At 45.0% G+C, this 22,489-nt stretch overlaps 1 protein-coding gene across 4 annotated transcripts in view; it reads left to right on the top strand.

Annotated features, from left to right (window-relative positions):
- Positions 1–22,489, top strand: part of TGFBR3 (transforming growth factor beta receptor 3) — a 105,572-nt gene that overhangs the window by 76,400 nt on the left and 6,683 nt on the right. For all 4 annotated transcript variants that reach the window (XM_054072784.1, XM_054072785.1, XM_054072786.1 and 1 more), the window contains exons 6-16: positions 65–233; positions 2,570–2,717; positions 8,754–8,943; positions 10,118–10,443; positions 11,120–11,269; positions 13,029–13,160; positions 13,415–13,582; positions 15,767–16,066; positions 16,884–17,004; positions 20,001–20,036; positions 22,109–22,216. In XM_054072784.1, coding sequence (XP_053928759.1) covers positions 65–233; positions 2,570–2,717; positions 8,754–8,943; positions 10,118–10,443; positions 11,120–11,269; positions 13,029–13,160; positions 13,415–13,582; positions 15,767–16,066; positions 16,884–17,004; positions 20,001–20,036; positions 22,109–22,216 — 1,848 coding nt within the window. The remainder of the gene's footprint in view (positions 1–64; positions 234–2,569; positions 2,718–8,753; positions 8,944–10,117; positions 10,444–11,119; positions 11,270–13,028; positions 13,161–13,414; positions 13,583–15,766; positions 16,067–16,883; positions 17,005–20,000; positions 20,037–22,108; positions 22,217–22,489) is intronic.

Here is a 22,489-nt window from a genome sequence, read left to right as displayed (position 1 = left end):
AGGTGACAGAGACCCCTTCCAGTCTGTAAACATGCATATGCTTCCTTTTTCTTTTCCTCTCTAGATCAAGTTTTTCCTCCTTCGTGCAACATAGAAAAGAATTTTCTCTCTTTAAATTATCTTGCGGGATACCTTCAGCCAAAATCAGCAGAGGGATGCCTCATGTCTCACTTCGTCCAGGAAAGAGAAGTTCACATCATTGAACTCCTCACTCCAAATTCCAATCCGTACAGGTAAAGTATGCTCTGAATAGACTGAATCTGTTTGAAATCATGGATTTTCACCTGTCTGTTGAAAATCACATGGAAGTAGCTATTCCATCCCTACAACAAGAGCCTGAACCTCAGTGCTTTGCCTAAAATAGAAATTAGTTCTTCAGTGTGTAAAAGTTTTTGGATGCTGCTTCATGATTCCATGGTTTTTCTGGACAAGACTGCAAAGCACAGGTTTTATGGATTGTATTTTACCCCTCTTCTTGCTGAATCAAGCACATTTTTCCAAGAATAAGGTGAGTAAGGGGCTATGAATAGGGACAGCGTCTGACAGGCAGGGTTTAAGGTGAGACCGCTGTGTGAGGAGATGAGAGAGGTTAAAGCCACCTTGCGCTGTCGTGGGTTGGGGTAGTTGGCACGAGGCCAAGGGCAGTGGCTCTGACACAGGGCTCTGAGGTGAGGAGTGACCTGCAGTCCATGGTCTATGGCTCCATGGCTGGTCTGCAGAATCACGACAGGATCGTCTGCTAAGTTACTCGCTGAGTCTAAGGGGCAGTTTGATAATTGCAGGAGGTGTTAGGGGTTGTCAGTGGCCCACTGACCAAAGCTGTCTATGGCTAGGGGTTAGGGGAGATTGCTCAACACTCTGTACGTGTTTTAAGGATTATCTAAATTGTCAAAGCTACTGAGAAGCTGTGAGGTGAGACATTTAAAGCATCCATCCTTCACTGGTCTCTCCAAGGTCTCAGTTGGGAGTACGAGTGGGGTTTTCTTCAGATAGTCATACCTGGGAAAGCTCCTTGTAAATGCTGGGTGTGGTTGCTAGAACAGAGATCCTGTGAAATTTAGGTGGCTTTCCCTTTTGCAAGAAATAAAAAGTAAGTTTCATGAGAGATAAGGTAGAATTAAAATCCTGTCTGCATCCTGCAGACATTGGATATCCGGCATTGTCCAGTTGTGCTCATGAGTTACAGGTGAGCACAAGGCATCCCTACAGAGGATCTTGTGCACAGAGATGGAAGTGGATGGCAGGAGGGGTTTTTACAGGAAGGGTAATTATCCCCTTGTGAGATGGTGAAACCAGAGGCTGAGAATATCCTTGCCTAGCAACCTTGGGAGAGTAAGAAGTGCTGAGACGTAGTGGAAGTGGAGTGGGCAAGCCCAGATGATCTGCCTCTGCGTGGTGGCACTTGCAGCCACATCCTGAATGGTGCTGTCCTTTGGCATCAGCAGCACTGTAAGCACTTGCAGTGTTCTGCGATGCAGCCCTGTCTCCAGGCCCACTGGGCTTTCAGCCGTGGCTGGTAGTATGGTAGGAGTTTGTTCTGCAGATGGTAACACTGCAAAGTGTTTACATGTTTTGTTATTAAAAGTAAAAATTGATAAGTTGAATTCCTCTTGCTCTCTTCTCAGCTTTATGTGTTACCCATAGGTACCTTTACAAAGGTTATATCCACAAAGGAGTGTCAGAAGCTCAGCCGGGCAGGGGTAAAACTTGAGGAGGTGAAGCCAAGGTCTCAGGACACATGAAGGCTCAGTGCAGAATATTGGCTGAAACCTGTTACTTGGGGATGAGCATGTTCTCGTGACATAGGGCCCTGTAGGATGGTCTGGAAGTAAAGGGTTTTCTGTTGGGTTACTGTTTTGCATGACGGGATGTTATTGATGGGTGCACACCCATTTGCTCTACTTATTTTACTGAAGTCTTGAAAATCAGGGTAGCGTTTATCTATTTTCCAGCAAGCAGTAGGTTTGACATCTGTTTTCTTTTCTTTCTAAACTAAGTATATATCCAGAAATATTGGAAACTGAATATGCGGCTTAATTCCTCAGCACATGCAAGATCCTAAGTAAAGTAATTTCCACAATTCAACTTCTGAGGCAGGGACACTCCTCAGTCTAGTACTGGTGCTTTTTTTTTTTTGCTATCAACCTGCCTAATTTGTCTTTTTGCTTTTTGTAAGGTATCATTTTGAGCTTTAATACAGCTATAGCCAGAGGAAACCAAAACAGCTATATTTAAGCAATGTCACAATGAAAGAAGAAAATGAAATTCACTTTGTAAAGCAAACCACTAGTCACATAAGCAACCCACTGTAAGGAGCAGCTGAAACCAGCAGCACACTTCTCGTAAACAGGAGACTAAAATATTGTCTAAAAAGTATTTATTTCTATTGTTACGCAAAATTGTTTCAGCATCTGTGCAATAACAGTCTGTTTCGCACATGTTGTATTGCCTGGGATAATCTCCAGCATTTTAATCAGCTGGCCAGACAGTGGAAACAAGATGGATTGGAAGAAGGTTGATAGCTGAAAATTTTTGGCATTCTGGTCTAACTTTTGTTTTCCACATTCAGTACTTTCCAGGTGGATATAATCGTTGACATTAAACCATCTCAACCGGGCAGCAAACTCGTCAGAGACGTCGTGCTTATCCTCAAGTGTAAGAAGTCTGTCAACTGGGTTATCAAGTCGCATGATGTTCAGGGAAAGCTGGAAGTGATTGTAAGTTAAGGCACCTTTATTTTTTGAGAGCTGTCACACTGCAACAGCATAGGCTCCATTTAGATGTCATATGGTGCTGGAACGTAGTGATTTCTGAATGTTTACTCTCTTAGCTGCTTTTTTGAATTATTACAGCATGCAAGAGTAAATACAGAAAATACCTTTTTTTCCTCATTGACTTCTAACATATGGGCCATTAACTGACCAGCATGTCGCAGATGCCAGGTGCTTAGTGCAAGGATTTAGGGTCTGTGTCTCTTTGAGTTGGATGTTCCTCTCGCTTTTTGCTGTCACTTTGGTGAGTGGATCTGCAGGTTCATCTCAGAAGTTGGAAGGATGCCTGTGAGCACAGAGTAGATAATCCTGGATACGCGGCAAACGCCCACGGCCCTTCAGAAGTGGAAATGTTTGTGCTCCTTCCACTTGTGGCTGCAGTAGCCTCCAGCCCTCTGCCCTGCCAGTGCTTCTGTCCCCAGCAAGCGTTAGGGCACATTGACCTCACTTCTGCTCAGACCGCAAATCATACCTTTTAAAACAATTAAACCCAGGATCTCTAAAGCTGAACTGCTGAGACTATACTTATGCGTAATTGGAGGTTCTCATTCAGATGGTTTTTGGTCCAGGCCTTGTGGCTCAAGATAATTTCCACTAAGAAAGCGTGTTACCCATGCTCTGAAATAAATAAAATGGACTGATCTTGCAGCCTATAAATGTGCTGCTGATTTCTGTCTGAAGCAATCAGTCAGTAACACCTTGTACAGTGGAGCTGGGGGTTTGCTCAGGACCACCCAGTGGCCTCCTGATTACCAGTTTTGCAGCAGGGCAAGGGAGGGGATTCTGCCCTTCTGCTCTGATCTGGTGAGACCTCGCCTGGAGCCCTGCATCCAGTTCTGGAGTCCTCAGCACAGGGAGGACATGGAGCTATTGGAGTGAGGCCAGAGGAGGCCACAGAGATGATCTGAGGGCTGGACAACCTCCTGCACGAGGACAGGCTGAGAGGGCTGGGGTTGTTCAGCCTGGAGAAGAGAAGGCTGTGGGAAGACCTTAGAGCAGCTTCCAGGACTGAAAGGGGCTCCAGGAGAGCTGGGGAGGGACTCTGGATCAGGAAGAGCAGGGAGAGGATGAGGGGAAACGGTTTTCAGCTGCAAGAGGGGAGATTGAAATGAGATCTTAGGAAGAAGATTTTTTTCCTGTGGGGATGATGAGGCCAGATTGGATGGGGCTCTGAGCAACCTCATTCAGAGGAAAGGTGTCCCTGCCCATGGCAGAGGGTTGGAACTGGATGGGCTTTGAGGTCCCTTCTGACCCAACTCCAGCAGTCTGTATTTGTAAGAATTTTACTTTGCTAAGTGGCTTTCTCATTTTAATGTGAGCAAGAGCAGTTGTGGCAGGATTCAAAGGGTGCTTGATCTGAGTCTCCTAAGAAGACAGAATGGTAGGCTGGATTCCATGCTGGATTTTGAAAGGAAGGGAAATAAAAGGGCATAAATTATGGCATTGCTCAGGAAATCGAATGGAAAAATTATCTAGATTGGATGATGAAATTCCCTTTTGATGCCTGACGCACCTTTATCTTAGGGATGAAAAGGGTGATCTGGTCATTTTGCAGGTCCTAAATAATCAGCCCTTAGAGAGAAAGGTCAAGGTCAGGATTACTGCACTCAAAGGAAAAACCATGCCTGGCTTGAAAGCTGCATTCTGGATTGTTCCATAGAATTCCCCACTCTAGATTTCAGCCTCTGTGGATCCACTTTCACAGGACAGGGAATTGTGCATCAGTTCACCTCACAGTTGGAGACAGAGTACCGTACTCCATAGCCATGGAGCTGCCTCTTTGTGGGTGGTGAATCTTCAGTGAGAGGAATTCTAGAGTATTTTCGAATGTCTGAGGGGCTGCAGTTGAGTACAGCAAAGCAAGGCTGCTGTGTTTTTTGAAGTGCTTCTTTAGTAATTGTGGAAAGTCTAAGTAAAAAATATAAGTGAAAATTATTTCTGAACTGAGAGTTAGGAGGTAACAGAATCACAGAATTACAGAATCACAGGGTTGGAAAGGACCCATTGGATCATCGAGTCCAACCATTCCTAACACTCCCTAAACCATGTCCCTAAGCACTTCATCCACCCGTTCCTTAAACACCTCCAGGGAAGGCGACTCGACCACCTCCCTGGGCAGCTGTTCCAGTGCCCAATGACTCTTACTGTGAAGAATTTTTTTCTGATATCCAACCTGAACCTCCCCTGACGGAGCTTCAGGCCATTCCCTCTTGTCCTGTCCTCTGTCACTTGGGAGAAGAGGCCAGCTCCCTCCTCTCCACAGCCTCCTTTCAGGTAGTTGTAGAGAGCAATAAGGTCTCCCCTCAGCCTCCTCTTCTCCAGGCTAAACAACCCCAGCTCTCTCAGCCGCTCCTCGTAAGACTTGTTCTCCAGCCCCCTCACCAGCTTTGTTGCTCTTCTCTGGACACGCTCCAGAGCCTCAACATCCTTCTTGTGGTGAGGGGTCCAGAACTGAACACAGTATTCAGGGTGCGGTCTCACCAGTGCTGAGTACAGAGGGAGAATAACCTCCCTGGACCTGCTGGTGACCCCATTTCTGATACAAGCCAAGATGCCATTGGCCTTCTTGGCCACCTGGGCACACTGCTGGCTCATGTTCAGTCGGCTGTCAACCAGCACCCCCAGGTCCTTCTCTTCCGTGCAGCTCTCCAGCCATTCTTCCCCCAGTCTGTAGCGCTGCATAGGGTTGTTGTGCCCCAAGTGCGGGACCCGGCATTTGGCCTTGTTAAACCTCATGCCATTGGTCTCGGCCCAGCAGTCCAGCCTGTTCAGATCCCTTTGCAGAGCCTCCCTACCCTCCAGCAGATCGACACTTCCTCCCAGCTTAGTGTCATCTGCAAACTTGCTGACGGTGCACTCAATGCCTTCATCCAGGTCATTGATAAAGACATTGAACAGAGCTGGACCCAGCACTGAGCCCTGAGGAACGTTTTAGTCAGATTAACAAAAAGGGAAAGGAATACTATATATGGAAATGTCAGTGTATAAAAGACTTTGTATTTACGTTCGGATTTGTGAGTAGCTGTTTGCTGTACTGCTGCTTTTATAGAGATGCACCAATTGCTGGATGTCTTTGTCCTTTATTGAGAGGGGGATGTGGAAGAGAACTAACCCCCCCACACCCATGTCGCTAAAAGTCTGCACATCCAGCCTTTCGGATCTGTTTGTATCTCTATTAAGCTGGAGGCCTTTCCAAGCCCAAATTTAGACAATGCATTAAAACATTACTAAACAATTAGGTAATGTTTCACAATGTTCTTTTTATTAGTTGAAGCAGTTCCATGCGCTTCAATTTTCCTGACTCCTTGCCCTCGGTACGACAGGGCGAATCAGACTTGTCTTGAGGGGATTGGCAAATGGAGAGGGGAAGGTTAGGTCTAAGCTGCCTCAGACCCAGGACTGTGAGTTATTGTGGTCTAAGTTCATAGAGAAGAAATGAAAAAGACGTTTTGGGTCATCTAGCTCATCTCCAGCTTGCTGTGTTTCTTGGAACTCTGAAAGAGGAGGGGCACAAACCCAAGTGAAATGAAAGCAATTTAGGTAAAGTAATTGCAGATAATACTCGTGCAGTGCCTTCCTCCAAGGCTGCATTTAACCCCTCTTTGCAGTCTGTGCCTACCTCAGCCCCCGTGCAGTGCTGTGTGTTTCTGCGCCTGTGGACTCTGCCGTTCACTTTGCTTCCTCTGGATTCGGTGTCCTACAAAACTGGGGGATGCGCAGTGGGCAGAGGTCAAGTTGCAGAAAGACAATAAAAGTGGTGGGAAGCAAAGAGTGAGAGAGGTGAAACGTGCAGAACCAGCCTGTGAGGGTCTCAGAAGCAGGGAGGGACTGTTCTTCACATAGGAACAGTGCCCACCAATTTCTGGGTAGGTCGGTGGGCGGCTCTGATCGCCTGGTTCCACACACTGCATGTCAAGGTGTTGGTAGGGCGGGTGAGAGAAGGACTGTCTGTCTCTGAAAGCCCTGGCAATTGGTTTTGTTTCATTGAGGCAATGCAGGGCTGAATGTTTACAGGCTCAGCATGGAGTAGGAAGATATAAACAAGCCCTGGAAATGGTCAAGTGCCGGCTAGGACAGTAAAATTCGGAGATAATATTTGTTCAGCTGTCTCCTTGTGACAAAAAAAAAAGAGGAAAATGGAGAGGGAGATAGAGCAAAGTTGGTGTAGCATTGTAATTGCAGTGAATCAAAGCTGTGTGATAACATGAAAATTATGTGATAAATCATGTCAAGGTTTTTATCTGTTGAAGAATAAAAGATTAGTTGATCCAGTAGTAAGGCACTAAAAACGGGATACCTATTGCTTCCTTTTTGCTTCTTCTCTTCAGTGGCCTTTGCAGGTCTTTGGTAGCTGCACTGGTAACAGCGTCCTCAGACCAGACAAGCTGCACCTAAAATTCCCTTCGACTTCAACTGTGAAGTTGTGAGTGTTTAAAAGGATGCGGAACTGGGTCTTTAGGAAGAGATGAGGGAGGGAGCTAAAGGTAAACCGTGCCATTCCCTCAAGTGTCTCTGAGCTTCATTCACTTCTTTGTCCAAAAGCTCCGTTTCTGAGGTCAGGTAAAGCAGTGCAGCTGAGCTCAGTGATGGGTGGCCACAGCTCCCTGTGGCCACTGCCTCAAAGCCGTCTGGGCAGGACATCAGCGCAGTCAGTCTTCTGGTGGTCTAGAGCTAATGAGAGCGGAGATCTGTTCACTTTGAGAGAAATCAATGGGGATGTTACAAAAATGTAGTCTGTGTGATGGAGAGGGGAATCGGGCCTGGAGGGGGTGTTTGTCATGGAGCATTCGGGGGTAGCGCCTGCGTATTGGGAGTGCAGTTCAAGCACATTGCTGAAATCATTGATAGGTGGGTCGCGGTGCCTTTCCTGCTGGGTGTCCAGCCTGTCCTGTGGCCACCAGTGCAATTGTAGTGGTAGCAGTAATGCTGTGAGTGTGAAAATACACACAGGTGTGTCGAGCTTGAGTGTAAGGTGCCATGCACTTACAAGCAAGGTAGAGTGTAGCGCTAGTGAAATTTTCTAACTGCTCCTCTGAGAGCTCAAGATGCTCATTCTGTTCCTTCAACTTGTCCGTTTGGACAAGAAAACTTGTTATTTTGCAGAACATTTATGGTAAAGCAAAAGCTGGCTGCCAGTGTGACTGCTTTGTACCCCGTGGCCAGCACTGACTGGCCATTATTTGTCATCATCTAGTAATAAAAGAAAGAAGTCAGCAAGAGCATTTCTGAGTTTCCTCTACTGATGCATTTGTGTGAAACTGGAATTGCTAATTAAATTTTAAGTTTTCTTTATGTGCAGAAAGTGTATGTTGTCTTTTAGGTAGTTTGGCCTCACGTAAATGTGCATGGTGTTACTTATCACTCTGTTAAGCAGTGAATTCGGCTCTGTTTAACATCCTCAATGTTCTGAAGGAGGCACACAACATTTTTAGTACGAAGCTCATTCGGAGCGGCACAAAGTCTCCTCAATGCCAGCTGCCTTGAAAGCACGAGCTGGTATGAACTCTGCCTCAGGAGCACTCTGTGTTTTGCCTTTTTCAGTAATGCTCTCTGAGCAAAGGTTTGCCCACGTGAAGCTGAAGTCATGCTTGATTCAAAGAAATGAAGGGAACATTAGAAAAACCACTTATCCTGTGAGTTCCCCTCACCTCAGGAGTCCTGTCCCATCAGTTTTGAAGAAAATACAGCGTTTTACGAACGGCTGTAAACACGTCTCTGTCTTGGTTAGGGATTAACAGGTTCTGCCTGTCAGGACTGCCCTGATTTATTGTTCTCCAGGCAGAGGCTGGAGGAAGGAGGGGTTTCTGCATGTGTGCGGTGGTTGTGCTTGAGGTGGCAGAGCTTGGTTTGTTTCACAGGTGTTCTTTGTTTGCCTTAGCTGATAGAGTAAAACAGAGTAAAAAATCCATTCAGTCAGTGTCACTGTTGCATTTTAAGTGTCCTTAAATGGTAAATCATCAGCGAGTTTTTCTCTGTTTGTAGACATCAAACAGTATTGGGTTCGGAAAGGAATCGGAACGCTCCATGACTATGAGTAAATCAATAATTCCTGATATTCCTTCGTCGCATGAGAGTTTGATCAAGTGGGCTCATGAGCACAGCTATAGTCCAGTGACCTCCTACACAAAAGCCCCCGTTGCGAACAGATTCCATCTGCAACTGGAAGAGACAGGTAAACGGAGTGGACTCGTGTATAGGAAAAATATGTTGTGGGTCTCCAGGAATGCGATGGCTGCAAAGGTGCTTAGTTGTTGGGGTTGCACTGCCTTCGTCACCAAGAGTGCTGGTAATGTTCATGAATGCTGGTTAAAATAATGTGGTTTTCTGATTGGAAAAGTCCAGGCAAATTGTGTTATTTCCTGCAGTGTTGGTGCTATTAATGGTTGTAGATTGTCTCGCTAAGTTACAGCCGTCGTGCTCAGTGTTCACTGGAATGACTTCAGCAACTGCATATCTTATTAGTTAATAAAGCCAGCTCTGATTTTATTTTTCTGCAGAAGTATAAGCATTGTGTTTCCTTGAGACAGTTAAATAAGCTTTTCAGTTGTTTACAGACAAAACTGGCTTACCAAGACAGCGTGAACAAGTGGAATATACAGATACATTAAAACCAATCAGTTATTTGGCCCAAGTCCTTGCTGATGTCAAGATGTCTGGGTACATTGAAGCTGGTGGAGTTGCATCTGCTTTTTAATGAATTCTGAATTTCAACCACTAAAAATGTTTTTAGCTGTTTTGCTAAAGGTTACATTCACATTGATGTCGATTGCACTGTCTTGGGTTGCAGATCACAAACTGCTTGGGCCAGGTGTTGAGATCTTTGTGCTGAGCAGTCGCGTGAGTAAGCCAGGAGACAGGGTTTGTGTCTACTCAGTATAAAGTTACCTCTCCTTTAGCTTCAGCCTGGCTGTCTGAGCAGGTCCGCAGTGGTGGAGTGCCTGAATTGGGATGGGGTAGCTCCTGGAGGAATTTCACCCAGTGATTTGCACTCAGGCTATTTCAGCAGCACCGAAATAGTGTGTTTGCTGAATGCGATGTTTCTTTTACCTCTGTGGTTGCCTTTCACGTGTAATAGGGCTGCTTGTCAAAGTTTATTTTCAGCTTTTAGTGGGGTAGATTCCTGGCAGGGACTAAATATACCGAGATGAAATGCCTCGGTAACAGCTAAATCCTTAGTAGAGGAAGTGTGGCTGATTACACGGAGAGTACAGAGATGCTGCTTCGGGTGTCCTGCAAGGGATTCCTTTCTGGAGAATATTCTGTTTGTACAGAAATTATTAGTTCTGGATACCTTAAGGAAAAATATCCAATAGCCTAATGCTCTGATTTTCCTTCTTGTTTTTTAGAAGAGATGAATGATGAAGAAGACCATTCTCTTCCTCCAGAGCTGACAGAATTGCTGGGTGCTAACCCGCTGCCCGCACCAAAGAACCCTGCATTAAGTGATGGCCCGGCTTTTCCTTTTCACATTAATAGAGGAAGGCATAACGCGATGGGAACAGGAATCTTCCCGTCCAGGGATTCAGTACATACGTTAATAAATCATGACTTTGAGCACTCCCTCTCAAAACATAAAGAACCCGAGGAGGTTCAGGGCAGTGCGGGTGTAGTGCCATCGATAAATTGTGATGACAAAGTCATGACGGTAGCTGTGGAAAAAGACTCACTGCAGGTTAGTGTCATCTTTCGTTCTCAAATTTGGGCAGGCTTTTGCGGCAAACCATTTTATTTGTATTTTGATTAAAAAAATAAACATTCTAAAGTTTACAGCTGTGACCACCCAGGAAACTCCTTGATGAGGAAGCTATACTGTAGAGTTTCTTTGCGTAACTCAGGGTCTTGTTTCCACTTCCTAGCAATCCTGTATTTTGGAGAGGGATTTCTGACTAAACTGTTGCAGGGTTGGTTCTGTCAAAAAGTCACTGTACTCAACTGTCAGTCTGAGGTTTTAAGCTCCAGAGAACAAAGAAGCTGCTTTTGATAGCTGTGTGAGACCTGAACAGATCTGCCTTTACCATCTACCAGTTGATGGCTTGCTTGTGTCCATTTGTGCTGTGGAAAAGAGCCTGATACAGACAGCATTTTTAGCTCATTTCAGACTAGACAGAGTCAGCTTTATTAATCAGCAGATTAATAATGAACCTGTTGTTTTCTTTGTTCCATGTTGCATTTGTTCCTTGTCTGTCATGTACAACAGCGTTTTGAGAGTGACCTTCCCTGGATGGCAGTACAATGAGCTCCACTTCCTCCCCTCGGCAGTTGTGAGCAGTGTTCTGAGCTGAGCTGCACCGTGAGCAACAGCCGAACACAATTGGGTTTCAACCACTGACAAAGCACCTTTGTTTCAGGCTAGTGGCTATACCAAGACAGAACTCTCACTGCTGGATCACTCTTGCAAAGCCAAGACGAATGGGACCCACTTCATTTTTGAGTCTTTGCTGAACGAATGCGGGACTCGGTCAGCCCACATCTTGAACAAGATTGTTTATTTTAACTCTGTGAGTATTTTACAAAGAGGAGCTGCGTTCTGCACTGCCCATGCCAGTGGTACAAGGAAGCCGTTGTCATTAGCTTTAGTCTTAGCAGAAAGGAGGCGTTCTGCTCTTTTCCTGTCTAGCTCAAACCTCATTGCAGCCACAGTCGTTGCATTCAAGGAGGTACGAAGGCTGCACGTTCAGTGTGCTCTTGTGGTCATATAGAATCCCGAAGGGAAAAGGAGGGCTTGGAGTTAAATACTCCTACAAAGCTGCGTGACTGCACTTTGGGGAGTGTCTGTACCAGTCTCAGAGCCAGGTTGCACCAGGTTTCCCTGTGCAGCTGTGGTGTGCCCATAAGCCAGCAGCACCACATAGCTGTGAGGAGGGGAGGGAGCATTGCACAAGGCAATGCCTTTTACTTCATGTGCTGAATTATTTTAAGTGAAACTCTCTTCTTCTGAAGTTGTGTGTGAAAAATTGTGTGCGTTTCTCTTATAATTTGGATTCGTATTTGCTGTCAATTGATGTATGCGATGAAGGCACTCTTGAGGGCTTGTATGAGAGTGATGATGCTAAGGAGCCCAATTTTGCTCTAAGCAGCTGCTCCCAGACGGCTCAGCTCACGAGCTCAAGTACAGCATAGCTGACCTGGGCTGCGAGGTTGTGACACGTTGCTCTGTGAGCTTTCCCGTCCATAGAAGTGGCCTTGGCAAATGGTGGAAAGCCTGTGGTCCAACCCAAACACAGTGAGAGTGATCTGATCTGACCTTGCCTGGTTAAAACCCTTCCAGACTGGCAGGTCTGGAGCACCAAACCCTGGACACAGTCCTGACCAAAGGCTGGGGGCAGAAACCTCTCCAAACTGCAGAACAGCACCTCTCTGGAGCTAAATACCGTCATCGCTCCTGTGTTCTGTTTTTGTGGCCCAAACTAAAATGGACGTTTGCCTCCTCTTCTTCCTCCACTATGTCTCTTACTAGTCTTGACTGCTCATTTCAGCTCTGAATCATGTATGACATCTTTCACAATTTGGAGCATTTCTCCGAAAGAATAAGCACCATGCAGTGGGATCTTAAAGAGTGTGTGTGCCACTGCTTAGTGGTCACTGTGTCCAGGAAAGATGGAGTCCTGTGAGGGAGGGGACCAGCTGAGAAGCTGCAGGGCACGGAGGAGCAGAGCACGGAACATCAGAAACAAAAATGGGCATTTCTAGGTGAAGAAAGGAGAGAGTGTGCAAAGGAGGGGAAAAAGAGGTGTGTGTGTGGAGATTGGGTAGAAATTCAGAGAAAAACAAAAAGGAAAAAAAGAAGAGAGGGACATCCTGGGTTTGGGTGTGAATCTCTGAAAACGTTATGCAAATGCAGAAGAGAGAATCCTTTAATGACCCCAACACTTTTAAGTGATTTTCCATGAGTGCATAAAGGAAACCTGCAAGTTGCAAAAAAATCTCTTTAGAAAGCCATTTCTTTTTTTTCAATTTTGGTTATAGAAATACCAGAAATAGAGTGGAAACACGAGGCTGCTCCTCCAGATACCAGCACCCGGACTGGTGTCTTTTCTGGCTCTGAGTTCTGGAAAAACCTTAGGGGCGTTTTGTAAATGTGCCCAACAGATCTCGCATGTGAAGCACAAGGCTACTTCAGCTGTGTCTTCACTTTCCACCCAGCCGGAGCCCTTCTTTTGGGCTTTGCATTGTTCTGAAGTGAGAAGAAAATAATGACCATGAAGAGGGTGCTCAGTTGTCACCTAATGTTGTGCGCTTGCAATTTGCTCTGTGCAGATCGTCATTCAGCTGTCTTCAGCGGCTGAGAGCAGCGGCTTTGATGATGATGACATGGAATCGGGGGATAATGGATTTCCAGGGGATGCTGATGAGGGCGATGTTGCTTTCTCGATCTGGCCTAAAATAGCGGTATGTCACTCTTAAGATTTGCACCTGACAATAGAGAAATGCCTGTTGTAATTGGCACTTCACATAAATTACATTAATTGTATAGCAATTGATTGATCTTGTAACAGATTTATTCTCACTTGTGTTTCTTTTGACTCTGGTGAAGGTTTGCACTATGTAGACAGAATGTTGGTGGGCCTGCACTGTGCTCTCCAAATTTCCTTATCCCACTGCCACTCCTGACTCAGGATGCTATGTTCTTGTTTTCGTTTCAGTTTAATTGCACGCTGCAGCAGCCAGCGGATAACAAGGGCACGTTCTGGTCTCCTGAACCACATATCTCCAACGTGACCTTCAACATGGAGCTGTACAAAACGGATCTGTTCCTTGCTCCCTGCCAAGGACTCTTTTCTGTCGCAGAGAACGGGCCGATATATGTTGAGGTAACAAATCAAAAAAGTTAGTACAGATTCTTATCTCTCCCCCAATCCACTCGCAAACACCAGCTGCAATCCTTTTGAGTGATCATGCTCGAAAATCAACAGCTTCAGGTGAATAAGAGCAGCAAAGTCAATAGCCAGGAGCATTTGCCTTTAGGTGCACTTTGCACTTGGTAACATTGCTGTGCATTGCAAATTGCTTCTCAAATCTGGGCAATTTCAGAGCAGTGCAGTCAGTATTTCTAAAGGTAGTGCTGTGAGTAGAATTTTGTGTTTCTCAAATAATGATGGGCATTGATAAATCCAACGTTGGCAATGAGGTAGTTTAGAGACGAATAAATTACGAGCCGTGAGCTCTGGGCTGATCAGACCAGAAAAATGAGTATATTGAGTTTTCCACCTGCCCAAGTCAGCTCCGCTCTGGGACCCCATGTTGCACGTAAGCATTTGCCGTTGGTGTGGCTTTCTTCGCTGGTTCAGTGTTGTGTCTCTTGCTCATGCTTTACCCCATGGAAGGTACTTCAGATGGCTGAAGCAAAGAGAATGCGTGTCATGCTCGGTTAAGACTGTGTTTATGAAAGACACACTATTTTGTTCATTTGGATAAAAGCGGCTGCTTTCTCCTGCGCTCTGGGATGAATCTCCTGGCTGGGAGCCCCGGATTTGTCTGGTTCTGGGGCTGTTTGTTCAGACAGATGTTCTGATTTCTTCATCACCTGTCCTGGCAGAAGGTTTTTTTTTTCTTTTTCTCCTTCTTGCACAGTGGAAAATCTGTGTCAGTGCTGAACTTCTGTGACTGTTTTTTGCTGACAGAGATTTCATTTTTTCATTTTTGTGTCTGTTTTGCTTTTGTTATTAACAATTTATATTTGGTGTTTTGGTAAATAAATTGCTTAGATCATTCTGTAAGAACTCCATCTGCCTTTTCTTTCTCTACTAGAAATCAGGTTTGTATTTGAATTTTTGGCTTTTTTTCTTTCCTCTCTTTTGTCTTTGTTGTCATTCTATTCTCATATTTTGGTCTCACCTTCCTTCTGTAGTTCTCTTCTTTCCCTGATATATCATTCATCCTTTTATTTACCTGATGGTGTTTCACGAAGCTGTAGTGTGCCTCTCCTCCTTGCCGTAATCTATTTTTAACTGGTTCACCTCATCAGACTGTTGACATGTCGGTACACATAGTTTGGCTTTCATTCCTCAGGCTTTATTCCTATTCTCTTTAGAAGTTGGTCTTGCATGCTTGATGCTCCATCCCTTCGTCTCTAATTTAATTTCTGCTCGTGTAAGGGAGACAAAGAATGAGAAAGGGCTTAATTCACTGCACAAATCATAGTATCCAAAAATTTCTATACAGACCACAGGAAAATTTGGCAGGCTCATCCTTAAACATCCAGGCAGCACATAGGGATTAAGTACACATTTTAAGGTGCATTTCTTCGAAGAAGGCAATTATTTCTTGTGGAATTGGGTTCATCTGACAGTGTTAATGGTTAGGCACAGCACTTCTGTTGTTTATTGAGCAACATGCTCCATTTCTTACAAATCCCATCTAAATTTGTGTCCTAATTATTCTGTAGTGTTTGTTGTCTGTGTTCCAGTCCAGCTGGAAGTTTGCAGTCTTAATTATTTTTCATAACAGAATATGAATTTCAGACTTATGATAAACGAAAAGGATCATTTCACAAGAAATTGTGGCTTTTTAGGAGGCTCCCCTGTTCCCCCCAGTCCCGGAATGCCACCTACACGCCAGCCCCTGACCTCCCTGCCTCTGCATTCCTCTCCTGGCTGGGGGGGTTCTCTGCTGCCTCTGTTGCTTCTATGTTTTTCTCTTTTTTTTTAAAGTTCCAAACAGATCCGAAGATGTGGATTAGTAGCTGCCTTTGTACGGCTCTGCCATGGTCTGTGTGAGGGAAGCCGTGGGTTGCAGCCCTGAGCTGCGTCTGCCCTGCCCTGCAGTTCTCATCCACTCTCAGCAGGAGAAGGGCTTGCCGTGTTTACGCACGCTTACACTGTTGAACAGCTGCTGGGTTCAACCACAGATTTTGTGTCTCGCAGTCTGCCCTTAACGTTTAGTCTTCAAATAGTTCAGATTGGAAGTGGTGCGGGAAAACTGCTTAAAAATTGTTGAAAATGTTAATGAAATGTGACCTAAACTGGGATCTGACCATGTCTTTCTCTGTAATGCAGGTGTCTGTGACCAAAGCCGACAGATCCCTGGGCTTTGCCATTCAAACATGCTTTGTTTCCCCGTTCTCAAACCCAGACAGAATGTCTGACTACACCATTATAGAAAACATTTGTCCTAAAGATGAGTCTGTTAAGTTCTACAGCATCGAGAAGGTGAACTTCCCGGTCCCGCATGCACAGAAGGACAAAAAACGATTTAGCTTTGTGTTTAAACCGATGTTCAACATCTCACTGCTCTTCCTTCACTGTGAGCTGACTTTGTGTACAAACAAAGACAAAGATACTCAAGGACTACCAAAGGTAAGTAATTTATTCACATCTAACTGCCCGATTTAGGGGAAAATAAGGGGGTTTTTTTCACCTGAACTTTGAAGTTGTTGAACAGTTTTCTACAGAATTGGTGTAATAAATATGATAGCTCTAGGCTCAAGATTTTAGTAGATGAGGGTTATGATGCAATGCATTTTGACCACATACTTTGCAGTCTGTTTCAATTTCATTAGGTATTTATATGGGATAAATAGAAGTCGCATTTTATTGTGCAAGTGGATTTATCTTTGCTATCCATTGCACATACGTATCCAAAGCAAGAACAATGTTAACTTTAATATCTGAAGATGTGTGTAATATCATGTAATATTGTGATCTGAAAAAGGAATTGCTGAATTTTGCTGTAAAACTAACAGAAATTGCTGTGAATGAGTTGTTAAAGAATGTGTTCTAAAAATTTTGTATTTATTTTTACATTGGGGTTTTTGCACATCCCCTTGATGTATTTTTTAAAGGTGATTTGTTGTTGTTGATCGTGTGTTGATGGCTACAGTTTTGGCTAACAGGTTTTTAAAAAGAGCGTTTATTCATAAATAGAAGAATTCTTGCCTTTCGTTCAGTTGTGCCAGTCTCCTCTGGGTGAGGGGCTCTCACTGAAGGAAAAGGGGCGAGCTGGAGCGCAGTGCCGAGTTCCCTTTGCCCAGCACATTACATGGGGGTTGTTGGCAGATTCTCCTCTTTTTCTGGTAAATAATATCAGATAAAACTGTTCATGAGGGAGCAGCTGGTGCCGCTGGCCTGGCAGCCAGGTGGCTCTGACTTCGCACACTGTTTGTTCCACTTGCAGTGCGTTCCTCCTGATGAAGCTTGCACCTCTCTCAACGTGGACATGATCTTGGCCATGATGCACAACAAGAAAACATTCACTAAGCCCCTTGTCGTAATAACACATGGAGAAAAACTGGGAGGTATGAAAGTGAGCCTGAATGTTTAATGAAGCCATGTATATTATAGTGTGTAGCATGGAGCTGCCTGAGAGAGCTCTCCGAGTGCATGGCGGGGTGTGATCCTGTGGTGAAGCTGTACGTGTAAGACGTCCCTTGGTTAGAGCTTTCCCTGGCAGCAATCATCATAGCAGTTCATTGCCAGTTTTTAATAATCTTGATTGAACTCTGGATGTGTTTTTAGACAGGAATACAGTACTACACAACAATGCAGCTTTGAGAAGTACAAACTAAGCAGAGGCGCTTCCAGCAACTTCTTGTTGCCCAGAGATCAAAGGCAGAGCTCAGCTCCCTGCTGTGTCGTTTCTTTGTGCTTGTAAATCTGTATTTAGGAATAACAATGCGAGCGTTGCAGAGCATTGAGGATGCTAAAGCCTGGTTGGGGTGTAAAGCAACGAGGTGGCTGGAGAAAGACTCGTTAGGCTGTTAAACTGTGAAGAGCAGAGACAAGGTGCACAAGGGTGGCTTCGCTCTGCTTTGGTGGGGCTTCTTAGATGACCTAAGCTTTGTGGAAACAAACACGAGTGTGGCTGGTAACAGACTGGAGAAGCTGAAAGGCTGAAGAGCATCATGAGATAATGCCAGACTGTGCTCTAGCTTAAGAGTATGTCCTGTGAGTGATAAGAAATAAGACCTGTTTTCATACCTTCATTTAATTGGAAAGATTTTTTTGGTGCCTCCCTCTGACAACAGCATCAATCGTGTTCTGTTGTCTTTGTAGAAGAAAAGATATGTGTGTTACCTTTTCTTTTTGTATTAGCACAGCAGTTTAATGAGAAGCTTCAGTGGCTTCACACGCACATCAAAAAACTTTCAGTTGTGTCCAAGGGCTGTTTGATTTTGGAATGCTTTTTGGGGAGTGTCAAAAGGATGGGGATCAGAAGTCCTTTAATCTCCCTTGTACAGTGCCTGCTTTTTTAGTCTTCAAACAATTGAAAGCACCATTCAGCATTGCTAGGGGACATAAGCAACGACTGGTTCTGTTTAACTCGGCAAGTTGGCTTGTGTTTAGTTGTCGTTTTTTTTAACCAACTCTTCTTACAGATCAAACCCACTGTGAATTAAAGGCAAGTATTTGAACCGTCAGAGTGTTAGAGCTGAAACTGTGCTCTGGGCCTGATTCCGTGCTCTTGCTTTTTACAAAGCGCTCTTTTTTTTCAGTGGTTGTTCTATCGGGAATGAGTAAATCCTGCAGTTCAGCTTTCAATGAACAGGCTCGTACTCTGAGCTCCCTTGCCCTTCCGATGTTTGGAGCATTGTGTGCAGCTCCCGTCCCAGGGTCCACTCAGAATGTTGTCTTTGTGAGAGGCACAAGGTCTCAGTGTGCAGAGATGAGCTGCATTTATTAAGATCAGTTACAGGACAACAGCCTGATAGAGTATTTTGTTGCATTGGGGGTGATTTAGCCTAGTTTCAGGATGTTTTATGGGAAGCTCCCCAGCATATCTCAGCTTTCAGCCACGGTACAGAGTGGGATGTTAGCGAGGTGGCTTTGTTGGTATGCAGTTGTTCTACAGTGAATCGAGCAAACCCTTTGTAAAAGCCCATGCTATTGTTGGCTGCTGTGTGCCTCTAAGATTTGGAGAAGAAATGATATTGCGTTGCAGAACAGGAGAATGTGCATCTTGGAGGCAGTGTTCTTCATATTCTGTCACGCGAACAGGCCAGCTTTCCCCATTGCAGACCCTGTTGTGTGAGGTGCTGCCACTGGATCTGCTCGCCGAGCCAGAGGGGGCAGTTGTGCATGTGGCAGTTCAAGAGCCAGAACAAACTGGCTCAGGGACATGGTTTAGTGGCAGATAGGAATGGTTGGACTCGATGATCTAAGAAGTCTTTTCCAACCTAGTGATTCTCTGATTCCACGATTCTGTGATTTGTGTAGGAGCTCAATGATCTGAGAGGACACTGGTGGCAGTTTAGCACTGCCATTTGGGTTTGAGAAGTTAGAAGCGTCATCTTGGTTTAACAATACTTTAAATAAATAAATACATTTATTTTCAGTATTTTTGAGTGACTGTGTTTTTGTAGCAATTAAAAGTCTTTCCAGTTGCTAAAGATACAAAACCAACGATTGGGCACCCTCTCATCAAATCCTTTTGCAGCCGTTGCACTGAACACGCTGAGAGGTGCCAGAAGTTCCTGGGGATCAAACTGCAGCTAAGCAAACAGGTCCTGGGCTCCAGCGCCAGAGTCTCTGGCTCTTCTGCTTGAGGTGGCATTCTTGGAGAGAGATAAGAGAAGCTAGTGCAGCGAAAGAAATTCTACATGTTTTTAACAGATGTGTGCTTGTCTCTTTCTGTTACTTGCTGATAGTGGTGATGATATTTGATATCCTGGCCAAGAATAATAGTTTTGATATGATAGCTATATATAATTAAAAACCAAAACAAAAAAAACCCACACAACTTCCAAAACAGAATGTCAAGTAGGATTCAGGGAAATGTGTGAATCAACACATATTATTGAAATCTGGACAAAGCAGTGTGTGCCATGCCGTAGTGCTGACTTCTCTTTAGAGGCGATAGCCAGGGCTGGGTTTTAATAGGGTTTTTTTTGTGATTTAGCATGCTGGTATCTCATGTTTGTGATCGGTGAGTGGTCAGGTGAATGTCATCACCATCACAGTCGTGGCAATCTGTGCTCTTTAAGAGCTCCACACAGGGATAAACAGTTACCGCGGGTCGCACCTGGTGACATCGGGGTGCAAAAGGTTGCAGTGTGCTCCCCGGCAAAGTGTGCGATTCAGGAACGGTTCTGCAGGTGTGTTCCCAGACAAACAGTTCTTTCGAGCTGAGCAAGTTCATTGAGCTGGTTTTCCTGAAGACCTAGGTTTGTAAAATCTACAATTCATGTCCTTCTGTCAGACCAGAGCCTGAAGGTCACTTGCATGACTTTTTTTAGGCTGCGTGTGGAACTCTGATTAATGTTTTGTGGTTTCTTGTCTTTATTTTTTCAATTAGATCCTTCCCTGCCAAAGCCGAACGTGAGACAGCCACGTAAGTAACACTGAAACCAATCCATTTTAAGCCTTAAACTTTTGACTAGAAAGTATTAGATCAATAAAGAAAATGAATGTCAAGTTTTCTGACTCTGTGTGTGTGTGTGTGTGTGTGTGTGTGTGTGTGTGTGAAATTGTGGGAAAGAACAGAATCCTGAGGTATTGCTGGCTGAGAGATTCCCCTGAGTGGGTGAAGAGAATGGCTGTGACTTTTATGTATGAGGAAATCAAATTTGGAAAAACACCATTGAGAGTCAACCAGAGCAAGTTCATTTTCTTATGCATGTGTGTTATTTTGCATCTATGCTGAGGCTGTGACTGCGCGGTACCGGGGTTTGGGAGCAGTGCCACCGTACGGAGGTCCGTGTCCTGCTCTCAGCCTCTCCCCTCCCCTGCCCTGCAGCTGACCATGTCCCCAGTTACCCGGCACCAGCACTTACAACTCACGCTGTAGATGAGATCGCTGGCTTGAGGTGGCTTCAGTTCTTTGTTCTTTCTGTTGTCTTGGTGGAGAGAATCAACCAAGGTCAATTACTGAGCCGGGAAGGGAAGAAAATGAGAGAAGCACCACTGGAAGACAATAGTCAACAGGAGGGTGAAGATAATCTGTAGTCGAAACCAAGAATGAACGGAGAACAGGGAGGATTAGAAGAGAAAGTGCAAAGATGTTGTTTTCCTCTGCTCCTGGCCCTGTGTCTCTGGGACTAAGTTTGCTCAAAATGGCAAGGGGAATAAAAAATGATGCCTTTGCCATTTTCTGCCTCCATGTGACTTTCTCCCCTCTACTGAGTTTCCTCCTGAGAGGACGCTGGCTCTGTCTTGTGCTGCTGAGTTTAGGAGAGTTTTCTGTTAGCATTTAGAATGATCAGATGTGGCCAAAGGATTCAGAAATAGTTTCAAAGAAGAAACGGGAGAAAAACCTTCAAGGCCACTGTGTGTGAGCTGTTGCGCATGCAAACTTGGCCACAGGCACCCAGAAACAGGTCCTGAAGGCCCTGGCCAACAGGAGCTGCTGAAGAAGGTGTTTGTCCAAGGGGGAAGAGGGGAAGGCCCCTGAGTATCTCAGGAGCTGTTGGGCTGGGGGTGGTCCGTAGGAATGTCGTCTAGATGCAGGAACACGTAAAGTGAGGGTGATGGCTGTGTTTTGAGAACTGGAATTCCACGGAAAGATGCTACTGAGAAGATCCAGAGAGCTCAGTTCCTGGCCAGCTTTGCCAGTGAGATGTAATTCACTGTCCCAAAGCCATTTTGTGCACCGGGAGACATTAAAAATGCTGAAACTAGAAATCAGTTTTGTAGAAAGAAATTTTTCTGAATGATTGCTAAAAGAGTGATGATTATTGTTTGAAGTTTTCATAATCACCAACAGGGAAACCACAAAAGCTGAGAGCTTCTCTGTTTGAATGCAAACATCCAGGGGGCAACACATCCAGGAACCAGATGCTGTTACCCTTGAAACTGTCTCACAACAGGGCCTCTCCCCTAGAAAGTGATTTTGTGTGTGTGCGGTTCTATTTTTGTGTTCTGGAGTTCATTTCATTTATTGCAAGCATTGCCAAATGCGAAAAACAATTGTTTCTATTTATGTTTTCCCTGACTTTTTGCTGGCATCTCTTCCCTCTTAACAGCAGTTCCGTTCTCCACCTAGAGCGCAGGCTGAGCTCGCAGGAGATGGGGGGAAAGTTTGCTTCAACACTGGGGCAGTTAAATGCAAAGCATCTTTTACCAAAAGTCTCAGCCTTTTTCAAGCACTTTTTAAAGATATTTAATTGAAAGCAAATTATTAACAGATGACTGAAAAAAGCTTGATTTGTGCAACTTTTCGCAGATTTGGGTGTGCTGAGCAGAGGTTTTGCTTCCTGGTATGGAAAAGCTGATTGGACTGAAGCCAGGCTTTGAAAGCATCACTTTTATTTCCTTGATGCAAATCTGCTCGTCAGTTCCTTAAAATGGTGCTTAATTAACTCTGGGTTTTTAAAACACTTTTCCATGGAAGTGCAAGGGTGATTGTCTGCACAATGCTATTTGCCTCTGAAACTAAACACTCCTCACTGTGTGTTGCCTTCGCAGCGGTGTTTTATGGGCTGGACACGCTGACGGTCGTGGGCATTGCCTTTGCGGCGTTTGTGATCGGAGCCCTGCTGACTGGAGCACTCTGGTTTATCTACTCACGCACCGGTAAGTGTGAGGGTTCTCGCATAGCTCAGCACAGGTCAGGCTGTGGGAGGTGTGGTGTGGGCCGCCCTCGTGCGAGGTGGGAGGGAAGAGGAGGGGGCCGGCTGTGGCTATCCAAGACCTTTTCTCTCGCTCTCTGCTTTCCTGAGGGTGTTTCCAGCAGCTCCTCCCATGAGGCTGTTAGTGGTTTGGTACCCACCCTTCCCCGAAGGGAGGTGTTATGCATTATAAACATGATTTAAAATATGCTAAAATAATCCTAAACGCAAATCTGAA

Source organism: Cuculus canorus, chromosome 8 (genome assembly GCF_017976375.1).
Source record: "Cuculus canorus isolate bCucCan1 chromosome 8, bCucCan1.pri, whole genome shotgun sequence".
NCBI lineage: Eukaryota > Metazoa > Chordata > Aves > Cuculiformes > Cuculidae > Cuculus > Cuculus canorus.
This window is presented reverse-complemented; position numbering and strand designations above follow the sequence as displayed.